Genomic DNA, 22,969 nt, shown 5'->3' with positions numbered 1-22,969 from the left:
TCCGCTTAGACCGGGCTGCAGGCGTGCCCGGTAAACAGCACCGATGACTTTTTTTTTTACTGGACCCCATGGCTGGACCCGGCTCGAGGCTCCCGAGTTAAAAGAATGCCGACTCCCCCGACCTTGAGCCTCGATATCATCCATCAGAGCAGAGCATTCAAGCGAGCATCATTACAGGAACACAACTAAATGTCATAATAACCTCGACTCCTCCGTATCAAACAAACAAAGCACACAAGCAAACAATTCAATCAGTACCCACTACCATCTAGGCATCTCAATCATCCCTGCAACAGATCTGGCTGCCTTGAGTCACCCATTCAATATATATACATCTTCCTCACCCACACAAAGCAAAATGTCTGCTCCATCATCATTGCTGCGACAAGCTACCCAAAAGAGCATGTCCATCACTCAGACCTACTACCTGGCCCACAAGGCCCGAGCAAAGCTCTCTCGCGAGGCTGCTCAACCCGATCACGATCTCCGTCTCTTGGTCGGACACGCTAACCTCCTCGACTCTCTGATGCTTGAACTTGCCGAGGCTGAGCGAGAGCAAGAGCGATGGTTCAACCAGTCTGTCCGCAACTCCAAGAGCACCTCGGCCGCCAACAACAAGCGACACATTCAGTGGGCCGATCGGATCGAAGAGGAGGCTGTCGACGAGGAGGAATACGACTCTGACTCTTCAGTCGACTCTGACGACGAATCCGACTACGACGAGATGGAGGAGAACACCCGCACCACAATCAGCCCCGCCTCCACAATCAAGGTTGTCGAGGACGAGGTCATGGCTGACGACGATCTCGAGGAGGACTACGCCCACCTCGGCCTTGTTCGAACTCCATCTCACTCCAACTCCCCTCCGGAGCTGGTCGACCACGAATCTGATGAGTCTTCTGACGACGAGGCCATGCCTCCATCACCTGTCGATGCCGAGCTGCCTCTACCCGAGAAGTCAGAACAAGAGAGCGAAGAATCATATTACCAAGAAGAGGATTTCTATCTGGGCCGCCGATCACCTGCCGGCCTGGTGTCTGCCATCTCAGTCTACTAAGCAGCAAACAATCTCCTCTTTCTTGTACAACATACTTAATTGATTCTTACGACTTTTTTTGATCTGCATTAGCGAATTGGCATGGCTTGGCACGGCGCTTTCTGGATATCTCTACATTATGATACCCCGAGAGGGAAGATATAAAAGGCATTCGGCGTTTTTGTTTGTTTTCACATTTAGCACTCTTTTTTCCTTTGTTCAATCATTATATACACCATTAGAGATTCACAGCTCAACGTCGTTTCATTACATTCATGGCAATGCGAGGGGGATCTGGATGAGCATCGGTGGGCCGCTCCCTGGAACTGGTCTTCCTTTGGTTGAGTGGACCGCCTTACCAAGAGTAGTAGCACTTGGAGAAGAAATCGAATAGCGATTTACTTCTCGATTACCAAATACAAAAAACGTTACAACCTCACTTCTACGAGCCTATCTCCCATTGCAAATCAATCGTGAATGCGTGCACACACAAAAGAAAAACGCCAGTAAGCCCCCTCTTGCAAACTAACTAAACTTTCTTTTTCCTTGGCCCTTGCTCGCAAATCAACAATTTTGACATTTGACACTTGACCTCCGAAGACCCGCGGCAAAGGCGGATGGCTTTGGGGTGTAGACCGAGCGGAATTCCTTTCTGCCGCTCGGACTAGACGGCGTCGGCACCTTGGCAGCGACCCGATGAGCAAAGCATCAGTCAAGCTTAGCTCGGTACGTACCGATTATTTGCATTTGAAATCCGAAAAGGCCACTTTAGAGGTCAGATGGCCTCTAGAAAAGCGGGGGGCCCTCAAGGTACGTACTCACTGCCGGCTGCGCTAGCCGATCTACCTTAATAATTGAGAATTGCCGGAAGGAGATAAGGGCCCCGCCGGAAAAAAAATCCAACGAAGGAAACAGAGATTTCTTCACGATAATAGCGGCAGTGCTGTGCTTTGAGGCCCGCAGAGATCCGCCCAACAGGAAAAAAAAAAGATGACTCTTACTACTACGCGACTCAAGACGGCGGACATGGGGGGAAGAAAAAAAAAAAAAAAGGTGAAGTTTTTTTTTTTTTTTTTTTTTTTTGCTATGGCAACTTAGCTTGGAAATGTGCTTTTTCGAGCCTAAATGGGGCGTGTGAGATGAGCTGGCAGTTTATGTGCAGCTATGTAGGAGGTAATACTACCTAGTACTGTACAGCGTACAGCAGCACGAGCAAGTTTTTTGTGCATCTTGTCTTTCTCCCTGCCTATGTACGGAGTTAAGGTGGTATTCTAGATTTTCAGGCAGCTAGGAGATATCAAGATTCCGTGATTACTGGCCCTGCCTTGTTCACAAATTGGAAAAAAAAAGATCTTATTGCTGGCGAGAAAGTTGATTCGTCAGCGGTGGGCCGTAGGACATGGTGCGGTCAGATCTCCGGCACACACGCCCGGCATTATTAAAAGGTGGCCATCCTAAGATTTTGATTATCATTACACCTTCTCGCGGTTCATGCCGAGAGAGCGCTTTTCCCCCAAGTTCGTTCACACTCTATTTGCACCTTTTCGACTGGATACGGTAACGCTTGGGGCTTCTTGTCAATGACTGGAACATTTTGTACGCCTCGAAGGACATGACTAGCTTCGGAGCCGTTTACTAGGGAGCTAAAGGAAGGCATTTGTCCATGGACATTATCGGCGTTTGTAAGCCAAGCGCACGCCCTCGGTTCTGTTGCCTTCCTTTGCTTTCGCGCGCTTCTGTAGCATGACAGGTCGCGCACCAGGCGGAATTAAGCAAATGAGTTTGGAATACATTGATAGTAAAGTAGATTAGGACACTAAGTAACGGGAAAAAAATGCAGAATGACACCTGTTCATACAAGGGGATCGATGACTTGATTTGTCCAAGTAATTCCGTTTCCCTATGGTACACCCCACGCTCGAATTCCCACGCTGGAAACAGGCGATATATGATAGGGGATGGAGAGGAGGGGGCCACAAAGATTTGAGAAGCCCAAAAATGGATATGCAAAGGGAATAATCGATGGTTACTCCAAAAGATACCTTCCCATCAGCTTAGGTATCAGACGATGATCTGTGTTAGGCAAACGAACAAGGCAAGAAAAAGGCGGCCACACCCCTCCTTTACCTCCCCAAAATGGTGCCGCTAGAACGCATGTCAAATATATTTCCGCTATAATTTTTTGGGTTTTGTAATTAGACCTACATATTTTGGAAGTTGGAGAAGGAAAATAAGCAAGGCGCTAGTTATTCATTGTGTTTTCCCAGCCTGTCTCTGCCTTGTAACCCAAAATCCGCTGTTTCAAGTATGCTTGTGTGCACCTTTGCGGATATCCTAAAAGGGTAAGATGCGATGACCACTCCGCAATTACTATGGAGTTGTCATCGCATTTTTACCTGAAGCACATCACATGTCCTCTATAAGCAGTCAAAATCAGTGTCATCTTTTGGCTGTGTAATTTATCTCTTATGCTCCATCAGATCAGGCGGCTGTTTTGGTTAACTTGTAGCCTTCGCCACCTCCCCCCTTTCTCCTCCCCCGCCTTTTGCGCAAGGCAGGCTGACAGGCAGACAAAAGAGATAAGTAAAAAGAAACCATTGCGGAGGCGATCCGGTGCCACTCCGCGGGAAGAAGAATGAAAGATGATGGTTCGATGTTTTTCCTTATCGGCACCCAAATCGGGTAGTTTTACCTAGGTTTTGTTTAGCAAAGCAAAGGCCTAAGCGCCAATTCCGAGGTAGATGAAGCCCATCTGTTTTGGGCCTCTTCGCGCTTACTTCGCCAAGAGCAAACGCCTCAATAGCCATCATTGGCCGTGTTGCAAAGTTTCGGACGAGTAATATCTTAGTCGGCAACTGGCTGCCTCCTCGCCTGTTCTGCCTATCACAGGCGATCTTTGTCTTTAAGTGCATTAGCAGTTTTGGGATTTAAGAATCACGAGAGGCGCCCTACGAGGCTTGAAGCTTGATATAAAAATAAGCACGGGAAGATTTTGTCCTTGTTTTCTGTTCTCTAGGCACACCCTTTAGCTGAAAGCTTGGAGTTTAGGGTGTTGAGAAAGGCTATCAAGACGGAGATCACTCGGCCCAAGAGCTTTGGCGGAGTCCGCTGTGGATTCCCGCCAACGGAAGCTGTCCGCTGCTTTTTTGCGGATCGATGTGCTGTGAGACATGGTGGAGCTGCTGTCAGATCGATCTGGTGATGCGCCACATTTGTGCTGCTTTTAGCGGGTCAAGCCACAGGCAGTGGATGGAGAGGCGACTAGTGGAGTGGTTTTGTTGCATAAATGGATTTATGCAACATCGAGGCTTTGGTGCTGTCACATTGAGCCGTTGAAGCTGTTGTGGAAGAACACTGTTTGAGGTTTAGATAGTCTGAATATTTGTATTTTTAATCGAATTATACTCTAATTATTACTACAAGTTTGGAATTAATAACTAAGCACATGGTGCGTTTATCATTAGTTTTATTGTCTCCCATTCAATGATATATGTGCCGTGCACCTGTTCTCTATATCTTCTACCCTTTTATTTCCCTTCTATTCTCCTCTGTTTCAAGAGACCTTCTATTGTATTCTTCTACCTTGTAAACTTTTCGAGTGCTTCTCGAGTGAACAAGCTCTAAACAGTATTTGCGTTGCTTCGTATGCGTCGGTCCTAATTCTTCTCTGCTGCAGTGAGGTTCTTGACGTTCTTCTTAAACCTCAAAGGCAATAAAAAGAGTGAAGCACCAATAAACACACAGCCGGAGAATATCTGAACATCGAGATAGACCGGTTTGTGCGTTCGTCGAAGTCCCAAAGCCATGGCCTCAGCAACTACAAGCCGTTAGTATTAGTGGTTATAGTTCGAATGATAGGATGAAATATCAACTTACATGCTGATGGGATAGCAGAACTAGTCCAGAGAATAGACAGCGTAGATGGGAGAAGCTTTATTCCAAAGGCATCTGTCAACATCGGCCCGGCCATCTAGAGTGTCTTAGCGTTAGTTGCCACTGTGAGATACAAGGAACCAACTCACTGGCCAGCATGTTCCCATAACTGTTCCTCCTAGAATAGAAAATGCAAGCAAGGCGGAATATGATGTGCCCGATGTCCAGAGACACAAGCACCATACTCCTGCCAGAAAGGATGCTGAGATAACCATGTTCAGCCTCCCGTAACGGTCACTGAGAAAGCCAACTGTGGGTCTCCCAATAACCATTCCAAGATTGGCCAAGGCGCCTAAAATGGCACCTTGGTGGGCAGTAAGACCAATCTGAACGGCATTATCAGGAAGCGAGAACAGAACGCATGTGTATCCAATGACACTGAGGAACATCCACGCAATGATGAGGAGCAGCGCAGGTCTCTTTAGGAGGCGGAAATCAAACGCATTCTGAAACGGTTGAATGTGTTTGTTCCTGTCTTTTATCAACAGAATACAAACAATGTTTGTAAAGGCGGTGCAAATAGCCGTTATGCGAAAGGCCCAGGCAACGCTCAAGTTGGAAATCATAGCCTCGGTGGATAAACTGTATATGAGACCTCCCAGACCACTTCCCGCAGCTGCGACTCCAGTAGCAATGCCCTTTCTTCGAGCGAACCACTGCGGGATAAGGCCAATGGTGCCGATGTATAGGAACGAGCACCCCCAACCGAATAACAAGCCTTGGGATAGGAAGAGATGCCAAGATTTTGTAGCGAAGCTCGCGCCAATCAAAGCTCCAGCCTCCAACACGGCTCCAATGAACAGCGGAGGCTTGGTACCGAGAAGTCTAGTGGCGTGGGTGACGAGAGGAGCTATGATGAGGATTTGGGACTGAGATAAACCACCGATGAAGGAGTAGGCGGCTTCTGATGTGCCAGGGAAGGCGTTTGTCGAAATATAGTGAGCGAGATAGACACCGAAAGCCTGTCATTAAGCCTATTAATGCTTTGCTTCTTAAATTGGCAAACTAGAGAAGTGAACTTACACCGTTGACTCCCCAAGTACTTGCTGTAATCATCAACTGACATACAACGCATACCCAGCCATATCCGCCATCATGTTCATCCTCTTGCAATTGCTGTTGACTAGCTTCTTCGACTGACGCTTCTGTATTGGGACTCTCGATTGGATTCTCGATAACTTTTGTCTCGTCGTCACTGGAAAGATTTTGGACAGCTGTCATTGGTCGCTAGCAGGTCGTTCCTTCATAGAAGAATAGGAAAAAACAACGTATTTGGAATTAATGCTGAGAAAATGAAGAAGATTTGGATGTTTTAAAAGATAGAACGAGTTGATAGTCGGTTTTTATCTCCCTGATATCCATTTTCATTATAATACGCACGCAGCTTTATTTAACTCTATATTTATACACGTATTTATTCGAGTTGGCCTCATCGGATCACAGTCGGATGCCCCCTATTCGGTGTAGTGTCGTATATCCGGCCCGCTAGAATAATCAAAATCTTGACCTTATTTCAATTCCCATTTCTGTTAAACTTGGCTTATCGAAGTTCTCTGAATACATTTATCCACGTCAGGTAAATTTATCCACATCACAAACAACATCTCCGGCATGCTCGCTGGCGATTGCCTATCTGGGACTAGTGCCACTCACTCAAGATCCGCCCTCTGCTGACATTCAACAGCTGTGCTCGTATTGGAAAGAAGATGAAAATTATGTCATTACGGCAGTAATTGAGCAGTGAATATTTTACTGAGGCTATTCAAATGCCAATTGATACCTATTTTCGTCGAACGAACAACTGATGGCTTACTAACTACCATATGTACCCTCCGCTTAATTATACTATGAATCGCTCCTTGTGTAACTAGTTAGTGAGCTTTATGCGATTGCACGTATGGTCTACGGGTATGAATGTATGCATGTTTTGGAAGATTTGACTTTTTGGAACTTTTGATATTGAGCCGTTCATATATACACTCAATTATGATACCGCCGCCGTATCTTTAGCTATATACATCTCAACTGCCCACGGTCTTTTCTTCCCTAGATCCGAAACGACCTCGGTATACCAATTGTATCAAGAATAAGCTTGTATTTCATGCCGCATTTACCTGTTGAGTCAACCTGTCGCTTAGCCCCCTCTCCGTAACACGAACTTCATCACCGACTCTCAGTAGTGCTCCATTTGGGCCGGCAAAAGACCAATTCCCAAAGACTGGTTTGACTTGAGGGGTAGATTAGCGTTTGCTTTCCGAATAAAAAGTGGTCAAGAATACTTACGGGGATAGGCCGTGTTAATACGCCTATCTTTAGCTATCAAGCCGTAGACCTGTCTATTCCGTGGAGATCCACCCCCACTCTCAATGTCCACGTTCACACTCAAGCAGCGAGGGGCTTTGAAGACACAGCGAACTACCGCCTTTGGCGTAGTCGAGTCTTCTGAAAACACAGTAAGCTCTCTCCAAGAGTCCTCGTCGAACGCGGCGGTGGATCCCACATCGACGTGAATGTTGGTACGGAAGCGGATCAGAACGTCCTCTCGCTGGTCTTCTTTTGGTAACCGAGCTCGGACGTTTTCTTCAGACGCCGTTGATGTGACTAGGAATGGGGCCGCATCGGCGAAGCGGATCCGCTGGGGCTGGAAATGCTCGCCGGCGGCCCGGATTGTGAGCGGCAGTCGGTGTTTGGGTATATAAGCGGCTCCTGGGATTTCTCGACTGCCTGAGCCGGAGATGAATAGTAATCTCGTGGGTATGTCGAGGTGCTTGCTGAAGAATTCTGCCGGGCCATCTCCCATGTCAACGCATGAGGCCTCGGTGCCGAAAATGCTCACCTGATACGTCTGCGCGTCCAGGCATGACAGTGGTGATGGTGTGAGCGGGAGAGTAATGGATGATTCTGGTTGAGCAAGCGTGTGCTTGATAGTCAGCTCCGACCAATCATCGTTTATTGACGGCTGGAAGAGCGCCAGTTTATACACCCGCTTGATGGTCAAGTGCTCGGCCAGATGAGGCCTGACAGTTGGGTGGCATCGAGGATCCCTGACTAGGATGTACTGTCGGTCAAATCGAAATCCTTCACTCGTAATCTCTGCAATTTGCACCTCAATAGGTAGGAGCGATTTGACAGGATAGATAAATAGCTAATGGGCGATGCTGTTAGCAAGCGTCATGTGGCTGCGGGTCATCTCTGGGCCTTGAGATGGGATGAGATGGGATGAGATGAAAGACGGAGCGAGCTTGGTACCCTTTGGATCTTCATTGTGCTGCCTGCTTGTCGCCGGGCAGAGTTGCCTCATCCAGTTTTGCGCTCAGCATCACTCGGTGCTCGGTCTCATCACCACCATTTGGGGGTAGCGTCGAGGCCGTCACCATTCGCTGCTGTTTTGCGCGTTGTCTCCGCCCACCGAAGATGATGGCAGTGCTACTTGGGAGTCGTCAGAGAGAACACACGCCAAGAGAATGAGCGCAGGTGAGGTGAATGAGAGAAAAAAGCGGCGAAAAAGTCTCGCCAGTCCCGAATAGAAACGAGAGCAACAGCAAAGAGAGCTGGAATTTACGGTGACGTCCACAACATTGGATGAAGTAATGTGTTGCGCCCGACAACATGGTAGTTCGTACCGCAGTCACTTTTGAGGTTTTGCCTTTTCTGGGGTGGTGGCAGCGCTCTGATGCTGCTATTCCACATAAGGCAGCTGTCGGCGTCCCGCTCAGCCCTCACCTCGACTGGATCGGCAGTCGCTGAACCTCTCCTTTGATAAGCAAACATTGTGCTGGACTGAAACTCTGCTATAGAGCCACCGACGCGGGGCTGCTCGGTCTTTCGCCCCGAGATTTCCATCATTCATTCGACGACCACCCTCTTCTGTATTAGGATCAAGGGAGCGAGCATCTAGAGTCAGGCTGTTTCTTGTGTTATTTACGGGACTATGGAGGTTTCCACCGTGCCTTGCACGCTCTGCAGGAAGCGGCGGGTCAAAGTGAGTACAGTGTCCACCGCAGAGAGCTTAATCGGATCGCGCGGTCTTCTCACATCTTCCCAGTGCGATAAACGACTACCAGGCTGTGCGCGGTGTGAAAAATCATCCCGGTCATGTCCTGGCTATAATCATCTTCGAAAGTTTCTCGATGAGAGCCAGAACCTTCGAAAAAAGTTCTCTTCTGCCGATGCCAGCCCGCAGGGAAGCGGCCCCATAAAGGTACACCCGGCAGCTCAGGCTTCATCTTCGGTGTCGTCACTCTCAGGCTCACTTGGCTCGGCTCCATTACCCTCGGCAATCTCAAGCAACACTGAGTTTACTCGCATCCAGTCTCAGCCTGAAACACCACCAGCTCAACCTCGAATCCAAACAGGAGCCCAGGTCGAGGCCCAAGCTAAGGCTCAAGACAATGATTTGCATGACATTGGCCTGGGGAGGCCTAGCCATGACGGCTTATCTGCTAATCAAGGGACATCTGATGCACCCTTCATCCTGACTGACAGCTTTTCCGATGAAGACTTCGACGCTAGATTTTTCGATATTGACCCCAACGAATACTTTGCGGAGGGAAATAACTGCTGTGGATTTATTCCTTCCGTCTCTTTGATAAGTGATGCCAGTGGTTTGCAAGGACCATCTCTTTCTTGGATTAGCGACGTCAATCTAGAAGGATATGCAGCGTCCGGATACGATCCAGAGGCAGATAAATCACAAACATCAGACAAGTTGGAGACCGAAGCATCGTCGCCAATGCCTGATTCATCCAGTGAAGCCGATCAAGAGACCGCATATCTGATAAGATATTTTGCGGAACGCATTAGCCCGTGTCTGGACGTGTTTGATATTGAGCGATTCTTTGGACACATTGTTCCTATCAAGGCAATTCGAAGCCCGCTTCTACAAAATGCTCTGGCCGCCATTGCTGCGAAACAATTTGGGAAGACGAAGCGAGAGACATACATGACGAGTCATCAGTCACCGGGGCGATCGACGCTGGAGCTGTACTCTAATGCGGCCCATATCGATTGGTTCTATAAGGCTGCGAGTTTTTATGACAAAGCTATAGGCCATATGATGAGGCTGCTCCAAACATTACGTGACGGCAGTCCAGCTTCATCACCCGGATCTACATCATCTATTGATGCCGGTCTGGGCTTGCATTCAGCAGTATCTCCTTCGTTCAAGAGGCGGCGAGTGGAAAGCAGCCAAGGCTCTCACACTATCGTGGATGATCTCCTCGCGGCAATATCTGTATTTCTGCTCTATGAATCTCTTGATAATCGCTTTGCAGAAGTCTCTAGGTATGGTTCTTTTTTCATTTCACTTTATGCGTTTATTTCAAGACAGCAGCTGACAATCTCTCGTAATAGGCATATGTCTGGTGCACAGTATCTGCTCACTTTCAATCTCAAGCAGCTATTTGAAAGTACGGAAATCAATCGTCGCAACGGAACATACGGACTACATGCTCGAAGAGCATGGCAAGCATCTTTTTGGAACATTGTGTGTATCGATTGGATTACTTCTTACACTGAGCAGACAGCACCACGTCTCGATGTGGAGAATTCTGAGTTGTGGAAAGCCGCAGGTCTACCAATGTGTGTTGTTGATGGAGTCACTATGCCAAATGCGCTCTGCAACAATGGAGATTCGGGCTTTCAGATGCAGATGACAGAGACGTTGGCTTGCAGAAGTTTAATCTGGATAATCCTGAAGACACTGACGCTCATTGCAGCTGAAAACAGTGGCAATAAGACGGCAATCAACGGCTTACGAGAAAACCATAGCGCCTGTCAGAACTCATCTAATGAATCTCATCGTTGGGATGATGTATCCCAGCATCTCGAAAACTGGTGTGCAGCACTGCCGGATACATTTGAGCCTTGCGCGAGAATAGCACAGCGGTATAACAATATACCCACACCTTCAGACAACATGGCATCCAGGTCGGAGTTTCAAAGCGCGTTTCAAGAATTGTTTTATGCCAACGCTATGTGTGCAACGGCCGCAGTTTTATATCACTTTGTTCAACTTCTTCTCTTGCTTCACAAACCTCTAAATCAAAAGCCTACAGAGTCACATCTCGAGTTTGTAACTAAACGACTTCATGCTTATCGTCAGCTATCGGCCCAAATCGAAGGGCACGCTAATGAGATATGCGCAATATCCCTGGGGCGGCCGGATGACCCTGTTCGACAGCATATGGTACAGCCTTTATATCTGGCTGGACTTTGCTTCGAGACACACGAGCAGAGGACAGCACTAGCTCAGCTCCTCGCCACTATACAAAGAGAAACTGGGTACTCAACAGCAGAAAGAGTTGCGAAGCTACAACAGCACTGGGGATGGGATAGTACTCCCCCAGCACTCGATGTGTCATAAACTAGGCATATGTGTTTTGTAAGATAGGATTTATAAACGACATATGAAAGCGTACGAACATGAGTAAAATGCATGGTTATCACCTATAAAAAATCAAATAAATGGTGGATATATAAAATATTTTATTGAAATTAGGGCCTTTTTTCTTCACAAATACGCATATTCTTACAGTGTCGGTGTTTGTATGCCGAAATATGGAGACACTAAGAACTGTCTTGGACAGCTTGAGGCCCCAAAGCTCATCGCCAGATTTGATGGTGCGAGTGCCGAGGCCTTTCCGAAAATGGTAATCCTCAGCGACCCGTGGCTCTCGGTACGGATCTCAAGAGCTCCACCTGAAGAAGACTCATAATGATGCTCTTGAGCACTTGGCATAAAAGGATGCGAAGAAGAGTTTTGCTTCAGATGAGTTATAATTAGAAATATATTAATTAGCATTTAATGTCTTTAACTTCGACTTATTCCTCTACCTGCTGTTAATATACGATACTTGCTGCTACTGTGTTCAATTATGAATACCGTTATAAGACCGAAATACCTAGTCTTTCACTCATCATTTTTCGCTGGTACTGAGTTGGTTACTCCTAGTTTCTGGTAGCATCTAATAAGTGCGTTATAATGTAACTGTTGAAAGATCCTGTTATTGGTATTAAGGATTCTCCATTCCATGCGGGCTATGCCCGTCAAGAAACTCATAGCCGCTGTGAACAGCAGTGATTGTCTTTTCTCACAGACGACTCTCGCCATTACGCCTTCTTGCATAACTTCATTAAACGCCAAAAGCGATTGCCACAATTCAAGTAGGCGTTACAAAGACAGCAAGATCGCTAAACTTATTCTGGATAAGGCTGATTATAGCATAAGCGCCGCTTATGCAGTTTGGCAGGTGTGTGGCTTGCCTCTGCTCAGGAATATAAACACCGCTTTACATACTCCGTATTAGGTATTTGCATTATGCTGGCTGGCTGATCACTCAAGCTAATTGACTTGTTCCATTTCTAATTTGTCATATAAGCCCTTATTACCGCCCTTCGTCTTCTAGACGACATACTAATAATCCGTATAGGCGTGACGAGCAGTCACTCACTACTAATCGCAGGTAGGTATTACTAGTCGCACACCGGCAAGACTCAGCAGAGCTTCAGCCGAGGCCCCAACATGCATCCAAAACCTGGGGTTTGATCTTATCAACCAGCCTCAATGACAACAAGAATTGCTAAGCTGCAATAAGTTACCGTCCTCCTCGGCTACACATGTAAAAGGCACGAGGCATGCTTACCGCCGCCAATGAAGAGCATTTTCTTAAAGATGAAACGGCCATATCTGGCTACAACTGGTTCTCGTGACTCCGGCTTCCGCCAATCCCGTGTGTTTTGATCACAATGAAGGGCTTTTGAATCGTGGTGTTTTCGTGAATCCGATCCGCCGATTAGCCTATACCGTTGCTCTTCGCCCTCCGATTGCGGTGCCTGCATGATTCGGTCAGCCGGCTCTCACCAGAGTTCCCCGTCCTACACCCCCCGTCTGCCACTTTCAGGAACATGAAGAAAGAGGAAGTCAAGGGCGTGCAGGGCGTGGATGATCGACTGGTAGCGATTCTGCTGCTTGGGCTCCATACAGCCCATCACAAGACCAAGGCCGCCCCACCCTTGCCGGCATGGAGATTCTCCATAGCACGGGCAACATCGGAAGTAAAAACAAGCAACAAGCTGTTTTGCGGGCTGGAAGTATGTCAGTAAACAACCTGGCATGCATGGTAGCAAGGAAGCTCTCGTTAGGTTTCCATTCGGACGAAATCGAACAAGTATGAAGTTGAGCAGTGGCTATTGGCTAACGGTGTGGCAAATAACACACATGCACAAAGTCCGTGGAGCTTCGGGTTCCTCGCCCTCGCACTGCTCTGTCTGTCAGCACGGCTTGTTTGGCTTCCTTCCCCCGCATAACACTGTTTGCTGGATCTCGGACTTTACGAGTTCTAAGCAGCGCACATGGCTGATAGGGCTGTAGTGGCTGGACTTATGAACTATGAAGACTGCATCCTTTACCTGCTGGCTTACAGACCCAAAACTGCGAACAACGAGGGAAGCAGTATTCTATCCATGGACCATTGCGCTACGGGCGTTTTCGCTGGCAGAGCCTGTCTTATGAGTCAACTATATCGACTCGGCCTGCGTCTTACCCACTTAATTTGATGCTACTGTATATACTCCTGTCTCTTCCAGCTATCGTTCAAGCTCACAGACCAATCACAACCTGGTTTCGGCTCACTCCCTTGTGATCGCCACAGGGCCCTATCGCGATCAGTAAAGTGGAGGGGGGTGTGAACCGATTGCACAAAAGAGTTTCGTCCAACTTCGGCTCCCGATGCTCCCTGTTGACCTTCCCGTCGGTACTGGTTAAACGCCGCGGCCGCGACTTAGGTCTTACTGACAACCCCTCCAAATGCTTACCTTAAGAAGGTTGCGGATGGGGGGGCGGAAGTTGGGCAACCCTATGTGTTCGGCCGCGGATTTTACCTCGTCCTCATGCTTTAACTCGTGACTAACAGTATTTGGCGCCGGCTGTTGCGGAGCCGTGGTGTTAGCCTTCCGAATGTTGCAACCGGAAATAGCAAATACCGCTTGATTGTTAGCCTTGCCGGGGATAAGAAGGGTGAGACTCAGACTCCTTTAGGATTAGATATGTGATGTCTTTCCTGTCATTCAACTCGCTGCTGCTGATCGGAGCACCGAGGACGAGCTCTCGTTAAGCTTACCGTGGCCCGCGCCATTTTGAGAAGTGGCTGTATTATGAACTGCTCACCTGCTGAAAGCTACCTTGAGGGAGCTCCTCGTATAACAACAACCTAATCAAACTGAGTGCGCGAAGTCTAAACATTCGCCGCCCTTTAGAAGGAATAAGCGACCGCGGCTATCCTGTGGCAAAGATGAGGTTTGAGCAATCAGACTGTCAGCTGGGAACAATAGGCGATTAGGATATCGCTTTGGAGTTTGCCCAGGCTTATCGCAAACCTTAAAGGCCAGCCATGGCAAGTTCAGTTCATGGCCCAACTTACTGCAAAGTTTAGAGCTTGGGCTCAATCTTGTGATGGCTTCATGGAGGCTTCATGGAGGCCGCCTTACTATACGCTTATACACAGCATTTAAGATGTCGGAACGGATTAGTATATCAATTTTCTATTCCCCGCTTCTGACACATCGTCTCTGCCGGTGAGCTGGATGATGAGAGATACTGCCCGAATCATCTGCTCAGGCGTAATTTTAATGTACTGTGACAGTTGGCTACCACTTATAGAGGATATTTCGAAAAGCAGAAAAAAAGGATGTAATAGGTGAAGTTGGCATTGAAGAGCTTAATTAACGTTGTAGCGGTAGGCAAACATTAGGAAAAAGAGGCCTCAGAAAAACTCAACTTACAGAGCTCTACGATAGATACACACAAAGCGGAGATTTGCCCTTTGACGATGCTGTTCAAATCATCTAAAGCTGTGCGCATATTTCTTTTGCGACATCTTTTCTTTTGATAACCATTTGAGTTGCTAGGCAATCATGCTGCCTACCCCTGTATTTTTTATCTGCTGCGGCTGAATCGAATGTGGCGAAGTGTGCATGTACAACATGCAAGGGTATTGCTGATTGGACCGCTACGCACCCTTCCTTCGTCGCGACAGATGACCGTTTGTTTATCCCCTCAGTCAACTACTCTAGTTTGTGGGCTATGGCCTCAATTTTGTTGGCTTAATCAATGAGATGAACTGAGAGTTCTATTTGCACTTGGTCAAAGCCCGGGCTATAATCACTGTAAGCCATGCTACAGCTGCATAAAGCTTTGTGATGGACGCGCTGAATACCATTTCGCTAGCTGGAAATGCCGTCCAGTTCGTTGAATATGCGATTATTGCGGCGACGAAGGCTGCTCAGATCTACCACAGCCCAAATGGCAAATTAAAAGAAGATGCTGAGCTGGAATTAATTGTCAATGATGTTGAATCTTCTCTGCAAAACATCCATTCATCTGAGGATGCCAGCCAAGCGATTTCTGTTTCAGATAAAACTATGAACGGCCTCATCGAGCAATGCGTTTCAATAGCCAAAGAAATCAAGGGCATTATTAACGGGTGCAGCGCCAAATCGGCGGGTGTCTTGCATGCCATCAGTAAAACTGCCCAAAGACTCTCCAAGCAATCCGAGTTGATGGAGCTTCGCAGCAGACTACTCATTTTACGTAGCGAAGTATCCAGTCATCTGATAATGCTTATTAGGTGAGCGGAGCTTAGATTGTAGCTGCTCGAGATATTTCATCTAACGGCAGCAGGCAAGAACAGCTAAAACTTGGAGAGGTTTTACAAACTGTTGTAACATCAAATGAAGACATGCTTCAAAATATCAACGACAAATACACCGAGGTTATGAAATACCTTAAATCGATCTCACAGCAAAAACAACCAAACATGGCGTCTACCGCAACCTCCAGCGATAGAAAAAGCGGCCACAGATCTTCCGAGAAGGAATTCAAGTCAATTCAAAAAGATAGGGAATCCAGGATTAAGGATGTCTTTACAATGAGTGTTATGCAGGGGCCATTTGACGCCATTTTAGACGATATAGAGCGGCGCGGTATACAGAAGCGAGAGAGCATCTTACAAACTCTGAACTTTAACCAATTACACGAGCGAGAACTTGCAGTCGGTGAAGCGCATGAAGGCACAGCAACGTGGATTTTTGATGAGACCAAGCCGACCAACTTCGTGAATTGGCTTCAGAAGAGCAATGGCATATACTGGATTACAGGGAAAGCCGGATCTGGGAAGTCAACTCTCATGAAGTTCCTTACGGATCACCCTAAGACGTTACAATACCTGACGGAGTGGGCAAATGGCAATGACCTTATAGTTGCTAAGCACTATTTCTGGAGTCCGGGCACGACTATGCAAAAGTCGCAAGACGGGCTTTTCAGAGCTCTTCTTCACCAGATTTTGGGGCAGCGCCCGGAATTGATTCCTACAGTATGCGCCGATCGTTGGAATGCTCCTCATTATGAACGTTCTTACCCGTGGACTCTGAAGCAGCTAGCGGAAGCGTTTCAACGATTAGGTGACCTAGACAAAGTTCGGTGGAAAATATGCCTTTTCATCGATGGTCTCGATGAGTACGATGGCGAACCTACAGATGTAATAGACATTATCCACAAAATTGGCGAGTCAGACAATATTAAAATATGTATATCCAGCCGGCCATGGATCGAGTTTTCTGATGCATTTGGGGGCAACCAGCCGAAACTAGAACTGCAAGATTTCACGCGCGAGGATATCCAAAAATTCATCAAGGGCACGCTGCAAAGTGACGACAAATTCAACCAGCTTCGCAGACGTGATAAAACTGCAGCCGATGGACTTGTGTTGAGCATAACAGAGAAAGCGGATGGCGTGTTCCTTTGGGTCTTTCTGGTTGTTCGCTCCCTCCTACGCGGGCTGCGCAACGAAGATGACATCTTGGATCTTGAGCGGCGTTTGGGTCAGCTGCCAGATGATCTGTACAAATTCTTCGATAACATGCTCAGTATAATCGAGGATGTGTATAGAGAAAGGGTGTCTCGACTGTTCCTCACCATGACTTCTGCCAAAGTGGCGCTGCCAATCATTACGTTCTACTTTTTGAACTTTGGTGATAAGCCTCTCTCTCTCGAGCCGCTGCCATTCCTGAGAGAATGGCCAATCGTTGACAATGCAGAAGAAAGGGTTTTGGAGGTGAAGAAGCGGCAGCTGATTGCCCAATGCAAAGACTTGATCCATACCGTCTCCGATGTCGAAGGTGAAGTGCTTTTTGCCGAGAAAGTTGAGTTTATACATAACATGGTTCTCAATTTTCTACACTTGCCAGATATAAACGAGAGGCTATCTAGTATTGCTGGCAGAAGCTTTCATCCGGTCAAAGTTCTTTTCAAGGCGAATATAGGTCAAATCAGATCTCTGATCCACCTCCATCGGCTGATGTACATAAAGCCATATCTCCAGCAATGGATATTAGGCAGTCTATACTATGCTCATTCGATTGAAGTAAGGGATGATACCGCAGAGATAGAGGCTCTGGATGAGCTTGAAGACATTATAACGCAGCAGTTCAAGATGTGGAGCTTCTCCCATGCCATGGAATATCTGTTTGGTATCCCGCAGATCGAGTCCTTCCTGGAGCTGGCCTGCAGATGTGATCTTGCGCTGTATATCAGCCAAAAGCACCCAGATTACAATTCGAGTAAGCTGGATGAGATTGCGCCAAGATGGAAGATGTTATTCAGGGTTCGACAGCAGGGTACTTTTGTGATTGACGAAAAAGAAACGGAATATGGTATGAAGAGTGACTGGAGATTGGGTCGGCATCTTGGCCTCCTCTCGTCACAAGGAAAAGACAGAACGAGAGAGGAATCGGTGAGTTTTTCAAGACGACCGACGGTTTATTCAGAGCCTCACAGCATTGACTACGCCAAGAAGAAGAACCGGATATCTGGAAAGTTCAAGAAGCTTTTCCGGCGAGAGTAGATTGGGTTAATACGATAGATACCTTCGCACTAGCCAGCATGATGGGCCACGAAAATTATGACACCTTGCAGCGTGCGATTCAAATAAATGAATCTAGACTCTCGGCTAAACGAATCAGCCGCGGCCGTTATCGCGGCCATTCATATTTCCTTTAGCGCGCTACAAAGTATGTAGCGGAGAAATACAAGTAGAGCAATATGCCCCCTCTTGTATATATCATGCATTACATATAACATGGTACTTACTTTCAACCATTGCTCTTATAATATGGAACTCTGGACTTATTTATAACTGTGATTTTTATTTAAAGAATTTTTGGAAAAAAAAAAAATAACGCGATATGAATGCAGCATCTATCTACATGTAATAATCATAAGATTGAGCGTAGTTGCACGACCCGACTAAATCTGCCTTGCTCTATTCGGATACGTTCAGCCGCACGACACCATTTGCACCTGAGGCTGACTGCTCAATCAAATAAATATCGCATTCCCCTCCTTTCTATGTTACCGACTAACATGACGTGCGATACCACGCACAATCTGTCGCTAAGAAGAGAAAGAAAGAAGGAAAAATTAATTGTGTGACAATGGGAGACGCATCAGTCCTGAAGAATCCATTTGAGGATCTCACTGCGGAATTGGGCGACCTAAGTCTACATCAAGAAGAGCAGGGCTCGTCTGTACACGCTGCGAATACTGAAGAAGATGACGATGGTCCGCGACCGCCTAATTTAATCCGACAGACTGGAGATCCGCTGGAGGTCCTCGCAGTATGTCCCAGAGACAGGGAAGTCAACTACTCGCTCAAGTGGTACTACCTACCGGATGCATTCGAAGATACGGCAGACTACTTGATATGCACCAGATGTCACGCCGATCACATCAAAGGAACATCCCTCGAAGTCCAATTTAAGCAAATAGAGTGGCCAAATGGCGACATTGCCGTCTGCCGATTTTGGCTTCCGCGCGTGAAGGACGTTCTTTGGCCCGAAGCCATTCAAACAAACAACGTGAATGCACTACGTGAATACATGACCAAGCGCTTACAGATTAAGTCTTGTCCGGGGCAAGAAATCACCGAAGACGTTGAAGACAGGACAGTCTATGGCCTGATGGACAATGAAATCGCGGGCTTTGCCGCATGTGAAGCCTGTTACGAGGATTACGTAGTTGGAACCGGCTTTGAGTCCAATTTCGGGACTTATTCTGAAATAGCTCCAAGATGGAACTGTGATCTGAGCATCCCATACATTTTGGAATTAGTTGCTCCAATGGCCAAGCATACTAACTGGAATGGCTTTATAAATGGCGCAATTCGACGGCTTCAGCTTCCGGCGTGCATAGGCGAGCAGACACGCTCTGATGCTATTGTGTGGTACTTGCCAAAAGACTACGACATTGAAAGCTTTCAAGTCTGCGAGACGTGTTACCTAGATAAACTAGCATTGACCTCCTTCAAGAGGGACTTTCAGCGTTTCTCTGATGATCTGGATCCAGAGCTGTGGTGCTGTGGGTTGGCGGATCGAAACATCTCAACAACAATAGCACTAGATGCGGCTCTCGTTATTAGAAGGGACTTTGAGACGTTTGCAAAGGCTAAGCAAACAATTTGCAGTCTCGTGCCTTGCACAGCAGACGGCATCGTCTACGGCAACTGGTGGACCCTGGAGGGATACGACGACAAGTTCAACATATGCGAGGCATGTTTCGCCGGAGTTGTCCAAATAAGAGCCTTGGATCACTTCTTCCAGCTGTCGGAGCGCGATTCTTCCAATGCCTACGTGTGTGACTTTTGCTTTGCGAGCCCACGCTTTGGTCAGTACATTACCAAGTTTGCGGAGATGCTTGACCGCGGAGTCTTTGACTATTTCTCGGAGTTCGTTATGACTTTTGCTGGCGTGCCTGCTTGTCCCAAGGTCAAGGGTTACGGCAAATCCAGGTGGTGGGGATATCCAGAGGCACAATTCTGTCAAGAATGCTATCTCGATTTTGTGGCCCATACGCCGTTGGCGAACTCACTGCCTCTGAACGGGGAATACATAGAAGAGATAAAGCTCTGCCATGTATGGTCACCGCGGATGCGTAGTCTATGGCTCGAAGTTTGCGAGGCAGGCGAGCCAGGATCCGAAGAATCGGACGCAGCCCTGGAAGAGTTCAAGAAGTTTTGCGTGCAGAGACTTCGAATATATCATGCAACGATTTCGGAGATTGAAGTCATAAAAGCTCTGCAAAATATAAAGAAACAAAACGCCTTCAATCATAGCCTACTTAGCATTCAGTATCAAGGTATGGATGGAATGGCGTCTATCTTAGGGAACACAGACGGATACAGATATGGCAGTAATAGCCTTGGGTGGTTCGATACGAGATATGGAGCTCAGTCGAAGCAGCATTGGAATAGTTTTATGAGCGATCTGTCAGCTTCAAATCAGACAGATGATTGGATGCGTATCGCACAGCTAGGGGCGCTTTGGAAGAAGGTGGAATAGCTCGTCCTATGGCCCTCTAATGGCTAAAGGACTTGCGTATTTTTCAACTATGTTTCTCTTACTACGCATATTACTTGAACGATGTAAATGAATATTGATTGACGTTTTGAGCTCCTCACATGTCTAATGGCATTCTATTTTTCCAATGATATGGAGAAGGAGATGAGACGTATAAGCAGGGGAGAATCTCAGTCTGAGAGGTGGACGCCAAATCCTGTTGGAATAATGCAAGTTGTAGCTAGGTATTGGATCAGAGGCGTAAGATCACCAAATGATACTTTATTCGTATATATATGGATGTCCTAATTTACGTTTTGTGTATTATATTTTGCTAGGAAGATGAATAATAAATAATTCTCCTACAGTATTTTTACATACTAGTAGAGAGCCAGATATATATATATCATTTTCCAAAATTTCTCTCGGAACTTGAAAGACTTTACGTTCGCCAAAACAAATCCAAGTCTCTCCATTGGGCGAAGGTGGACCCTTAGTGAAACAGGAGTATCCTGGTTGTGGAATTGTATCCCAGCGTCTCCATGAAGACCTTTTACAGAACCTGAAACGGTCAGAGACTATATGGTCTTTTGATGGGTCGTAAAATGGCAGACATTTGCTCTTGATATCAATATGGCTTAAACAGGTACCAGAAGTAATATCGTAGAACTTTACCGCATACGAACGATACATAGAGTTGAAGGAAGGAGGCGAAAGTGGAATCTCAGCGATCATAACCAAGACTGTCGCATCTGACGAAAATGTAAGACTCGTTCGAAGAAACTTGCGTTGCAATTCAATCCGGGAGATGCATTGGCCTGTTCGCCAGTCCCAGATACAGACCGCCGCATGGATGTTATACCCTCCGTGGAGGTTAAAGGCCGCCGTAATATATCTTGAGCCGGGAGAGAATGCCACATCTAAGGTATTTACCTTCTCATCACACCAGTCGATTTCGCACAAGCATGTTCCAGATTTTACGCACCAGACCTTCAACAGGCCGGTTGAATAGCCCGTCACAATGTACCCTGAATCATCCGAAAAAGCGGTGCGTATGGTCTCACCACTGGCGCCACCTGGACCGTTAAGCAGGTGAAGGGGCCTCCCAGTCTCAACGTGCCAGGTCTGGACATCGCTTTTGTCCCCTTGGACGCAGGCCACAAGGTCCTGATTAGGTGAGAAGACTGCATGTGGGAATGGCCATGTAGACCTATTTCCTTCAAGTACCTGAGTACACTCGCCGCTCTCTCCACTCCATATCCTAATATTGCCTCTATAATCCAACGCCGTCACAAATTTAGACTTTGGAAATATGGGCAAACGACTCAAGTGGCTGACAGTATTCCGTAGTTCGGATGGCTTGCCCTTTGTATTTAGATAAGCTCGCCATATTTGAACTGCGCCAAAACTGAAAGATGCAAGAAACGATGAATCTGTCCAATCAGGAGAGAAAATAGGACTGTTTACCCAAGCATGTGATTTAATATTGAGTAAGGGCTCTCCTGTATCCATGCTCTCAATTAATAATGCATATGGACAGCGGAGTACGGACATAGTTGCATTGGGCGAGAGATTAAAGTGTTCTGTTGAGAATTTGCTTGTGAAATGGCGAACTACTGTCCACGTCTCTGTACACCAGAGATACATATCCCGATTGGCATATCTTAACGCCAGTAGTTTTGAATCTGGAGAAAATTGAGGATGTATCAATTTTTTACCCAAACAGTGTGAAGGATGGTTCATGTGTTTTATCTCTTTCCTTGTCTGAACAGAGTAAACTCTGGCATCTTCTTTGTGAGATAAGGCTATCATTGCTGAGTTTGGTGAGAAAGCTGCATAGATAATGTTCGGCATATGAGACTGATCAATCACATATATACATTTGCGAGCTTCTATCGCCCAGACTTTCACTGAGCTCACGGTGCCTAATAGCGTGCGACAGGTCGATGCTGCAAGATCTCCGGAATATGATAAAGCAATCACTTCTTCCTGGAGAATGTTGCTTGCGCCATACCCAGATCTGCTGGGACGTGGTATCATACTCGTATTGAGGCTTAAGGAGAATTTCTGCAGCTGGGTCCCACAACTGACAGCCCATACTTGCACAATGCCTGTGGCGGATATTGAGATCAGATGTTTTGAGTTCTTTGAAAAGGCAAGCAAATAATGATGCAGATCAGATAAGAGTCTATGTTTATATTTTTGGTCTAGATCCAGTTCAATCGCTCGCTGCAGGGTGTATATGTCTGTTCTGAATAGAGAGAGAGTGCCACCTTTAGATAATGAACATAGGATAGAGGAATCTGGTGAATAAAGAAGTGCGATAATAGAACCACGGCAATTCAGCTCTATATTTTGTACCAGAGAGAATCTATTTTGCGGCATTTTGATAAATGTAAGGGTATTTTTAAATTCAGCACGTATAATGTGCTGAAAAGTTGTGTAAATTGCGCTATGTGTATCCTCAAATATAACGGCCGAATAGTACAGCTGTAAAGGGTATTTGCGCACATAATCTTTGCAGTAATGAATGAATTGATAAGCATCGTTAACAAATGCTCGGATGTGCGAGTCGTCGTGGTAATTAAAAAAAGTAAGCGCAGAGTTAATATA

The 22,969-nt window shown here is 46.7% G+C and overlaps 7 protein-coding genes across 7 annotated transcripts; 4 read left to right on the top strand and 3 right to left on the bottom strand.

Annotated features, from left to right (window-relative positions):
• TrAFT101_001679 (uncharacterized protein) lies at nt 1-1,474 on the top strand. Its single transcript, XM_024907774.2, has one exon. It carries the CDS (start codon nt 359-361, stop codon nt 1,055-1,057), a length of 699 nt encoding a protein of 232 aa, XP_024762798.1. The 5' UTR covers nt 1-358; the 3' UTR covers nt 1,058-1,474.
• A 3,218-nt stretch (nt 1,475-4,692) lies between these two features.
• Nucleotides 4,693-6,190, bottom strand: TrAFT101_001678 (uncharacterized protein; the record flags this gene model as incomplete). The annotated part of the gene is made up of 4 exons (XM_066126390.1): nt 4,693-4,853; nt 4,913-5,006; nt 5,059-5,931; nt 5,993-6,190. 4 exons carry the CDS (start codon nt 6,188-6,190, stop codon nt 4,693-4,695), a joined length of 1,326 nt encoding a protein of 441 aa, XP_065982491.1.
• A 741-nt stretch (nt 6,191-6,931) lies between these two features.
• TrAFT101_001677 (uncharacterized protein) lies at nt 6,932-8,557 on the bottom strand. Its single transcript, XM_024910546.2, has 3 exons — nt 8,219-8,557; nt 7,253-8,114; nt 6,932-7,196 (listed from the first exon to the last, which is right to left on the bottom strand). Exons 1-3 carry the CDS (start codon nt 8,231-8,233, stop codon nt 7,069-7,071), a joined length of 1,005 nt encoding a protein of 334 aa, XP_024762796.1. The 5' UTR covers nt 8,234-8,557; the 3' UTR covers nt 6,932-7,068.
• Nucleotides 8,558-8,756: 199 nt separating this feature from the next.
• On the top strand, nt 8,757-11,830 carry TrAFT101_001676 (uncharacterized protein). Its single transcript, XM_024910545.2, has 3 exons — nt 8,757-8,951; nt 9,015-10,252; nt 10,322-11,830. Exons 1-3 carry the CDS (start codon nt 8,901-8,903, stop codon nt 11,331-11,333), a joined length of 2,301 nt encoding a protein of 766 aa, XP_024762795.1. The 5' UTR covers nt 8,757-8,900; the 3' UTR covers nt 11,334-11,830.
• A 421-nt stretch (nt 11,831-12,251) lies between these two features.
• TrAFT101_001675 (uncharacterized protein) lies at nt 12,252-14,103 on the bottom strand (the record flags this gene model as incomplete). The annotated part of the gene is made up of 4 exons (XM_066126389.1): nt 12,252-13,054; nt 13,602-13,624; nt 13,784-13,894; nt 14,089-14,103. 4 exons carry the CDS (start codon nt 14,101-14,103, stop codon nt 12,958-12,960), a joined length of 246 nt encoding a protein of 81 aa, XP_065982490.1. The 3' UTR covers nt 12,252-12,957.
• Nucleotides 12,967-18,187, top strand: TrAFT101_001674 (uncharacterized protein). The gene is made up of 2 exons (XM_024907773.2): nt 12,967-15,594; nt 15,648-18,187. The coding sequence occupies exons 1-2, from the start codon at nt 15,167-15,169 to the stop codon at nt 17,866-17,868; spliced, it is 2,649 nt and encodes an 882-aa protein (XP_024762794.2). The 5' UTR covers nt 12,967-15,166; the 3' UTR covers nt 17,869-18,187.
• Nucleotides 18,188-18,457: 270 nt separating this feature from the next.
• On the top strand, nt 18,458-20,359 carry TrAFT101_001673 (uncharacterized protein; the record flags this gene model as incomplete). Its single annotated transcript, XM_024907772.2, has 1 exon — nt 18,458-20,359. One exon carries the CDS (start codon nt 18,458-18,460, stop codon nt 20,357-20,359), a length of 1,902 nt encoding a protein of 633 aa, XP_024762793.1.
• Between the last annotated feature and the right edge of the window lie 2,610 nt (nt 20,360-22,969).

The sequence above is a fragment of the Trichoderma asperellum genome, chromosome 1 (genome assembly GCF_020647865.1).
Source record: "Trichoderma asperellum chromosome 1, complete sequence".
Taxonomy (NCBI): Eukaryota; Fungi; Ascomycota; class Sordariomycetes; order Hypocreales; family Hypocreaceae; genus Trichoderma; species Trichoderma asperellum.
The sequence above is the reverse complement of the archived record's forward strand: the minus strand, read 5'-3'. Positions and strand labels throughout refer to the sequence as shown.

Excerpts from the sequence above, each read along its gene's own strand:
- TrAFT101_001679 (XM_024907774.2), top strand. The coding sequence starts at position 359 with ATGTCTGCTCCATCATCATTGCTGCGACAAGCTACCCAAAAGAGCATG.
- TrAFT101_001677 (XM_024910546.2), bottom strand. Across the intron at positions 7,197-7,252 it reads TATTAACACGGCCTATCCCC|TCAAACCAGTCTTTGGGAAT; the intron begins GTAAGTATTCTT and ends CTACCCCTCAAG.
- TrAFT101_001676 (XM_024910545.2), top strand. The coding sequence starts at position 8,901 with ATGGAGGTTTCCACCGTGCCTTGCACGCTCTGCAGGAAGCGGCGGGTC. Across the intron at positions 8,952-9,014 it reads GCAGGAAGCGGCGGGTCAAA|TGCGATAAACGACTACCAGG; the intron begins GTGAGTACAGTG and ends ACATCTTCCCAG. Across the intron at positions 10,253-10,321 it reads CGCTTTGCAGAAGTCTCTAG|GCATATGTCTGGTGCACAGT; the intron begins GTATGGTTCTTT and ends CTCTCGTAATAG.
- TrAFT101_001674 (XM_024907773.2), top strand. The coding sequence starts at position 15,167 with ATGGACGCGCTGAATACCATTTCGCTAGCTGGAAATGCCGTCCAGTTC. Across the intron at positions 15,595-15,647 it reads CATCTGATAATGCTTATTAG|GCAAGAACAGCTAAAACTTG; the intron begins GTGAGCGGAGCT and ends TAACGGCAGCAG.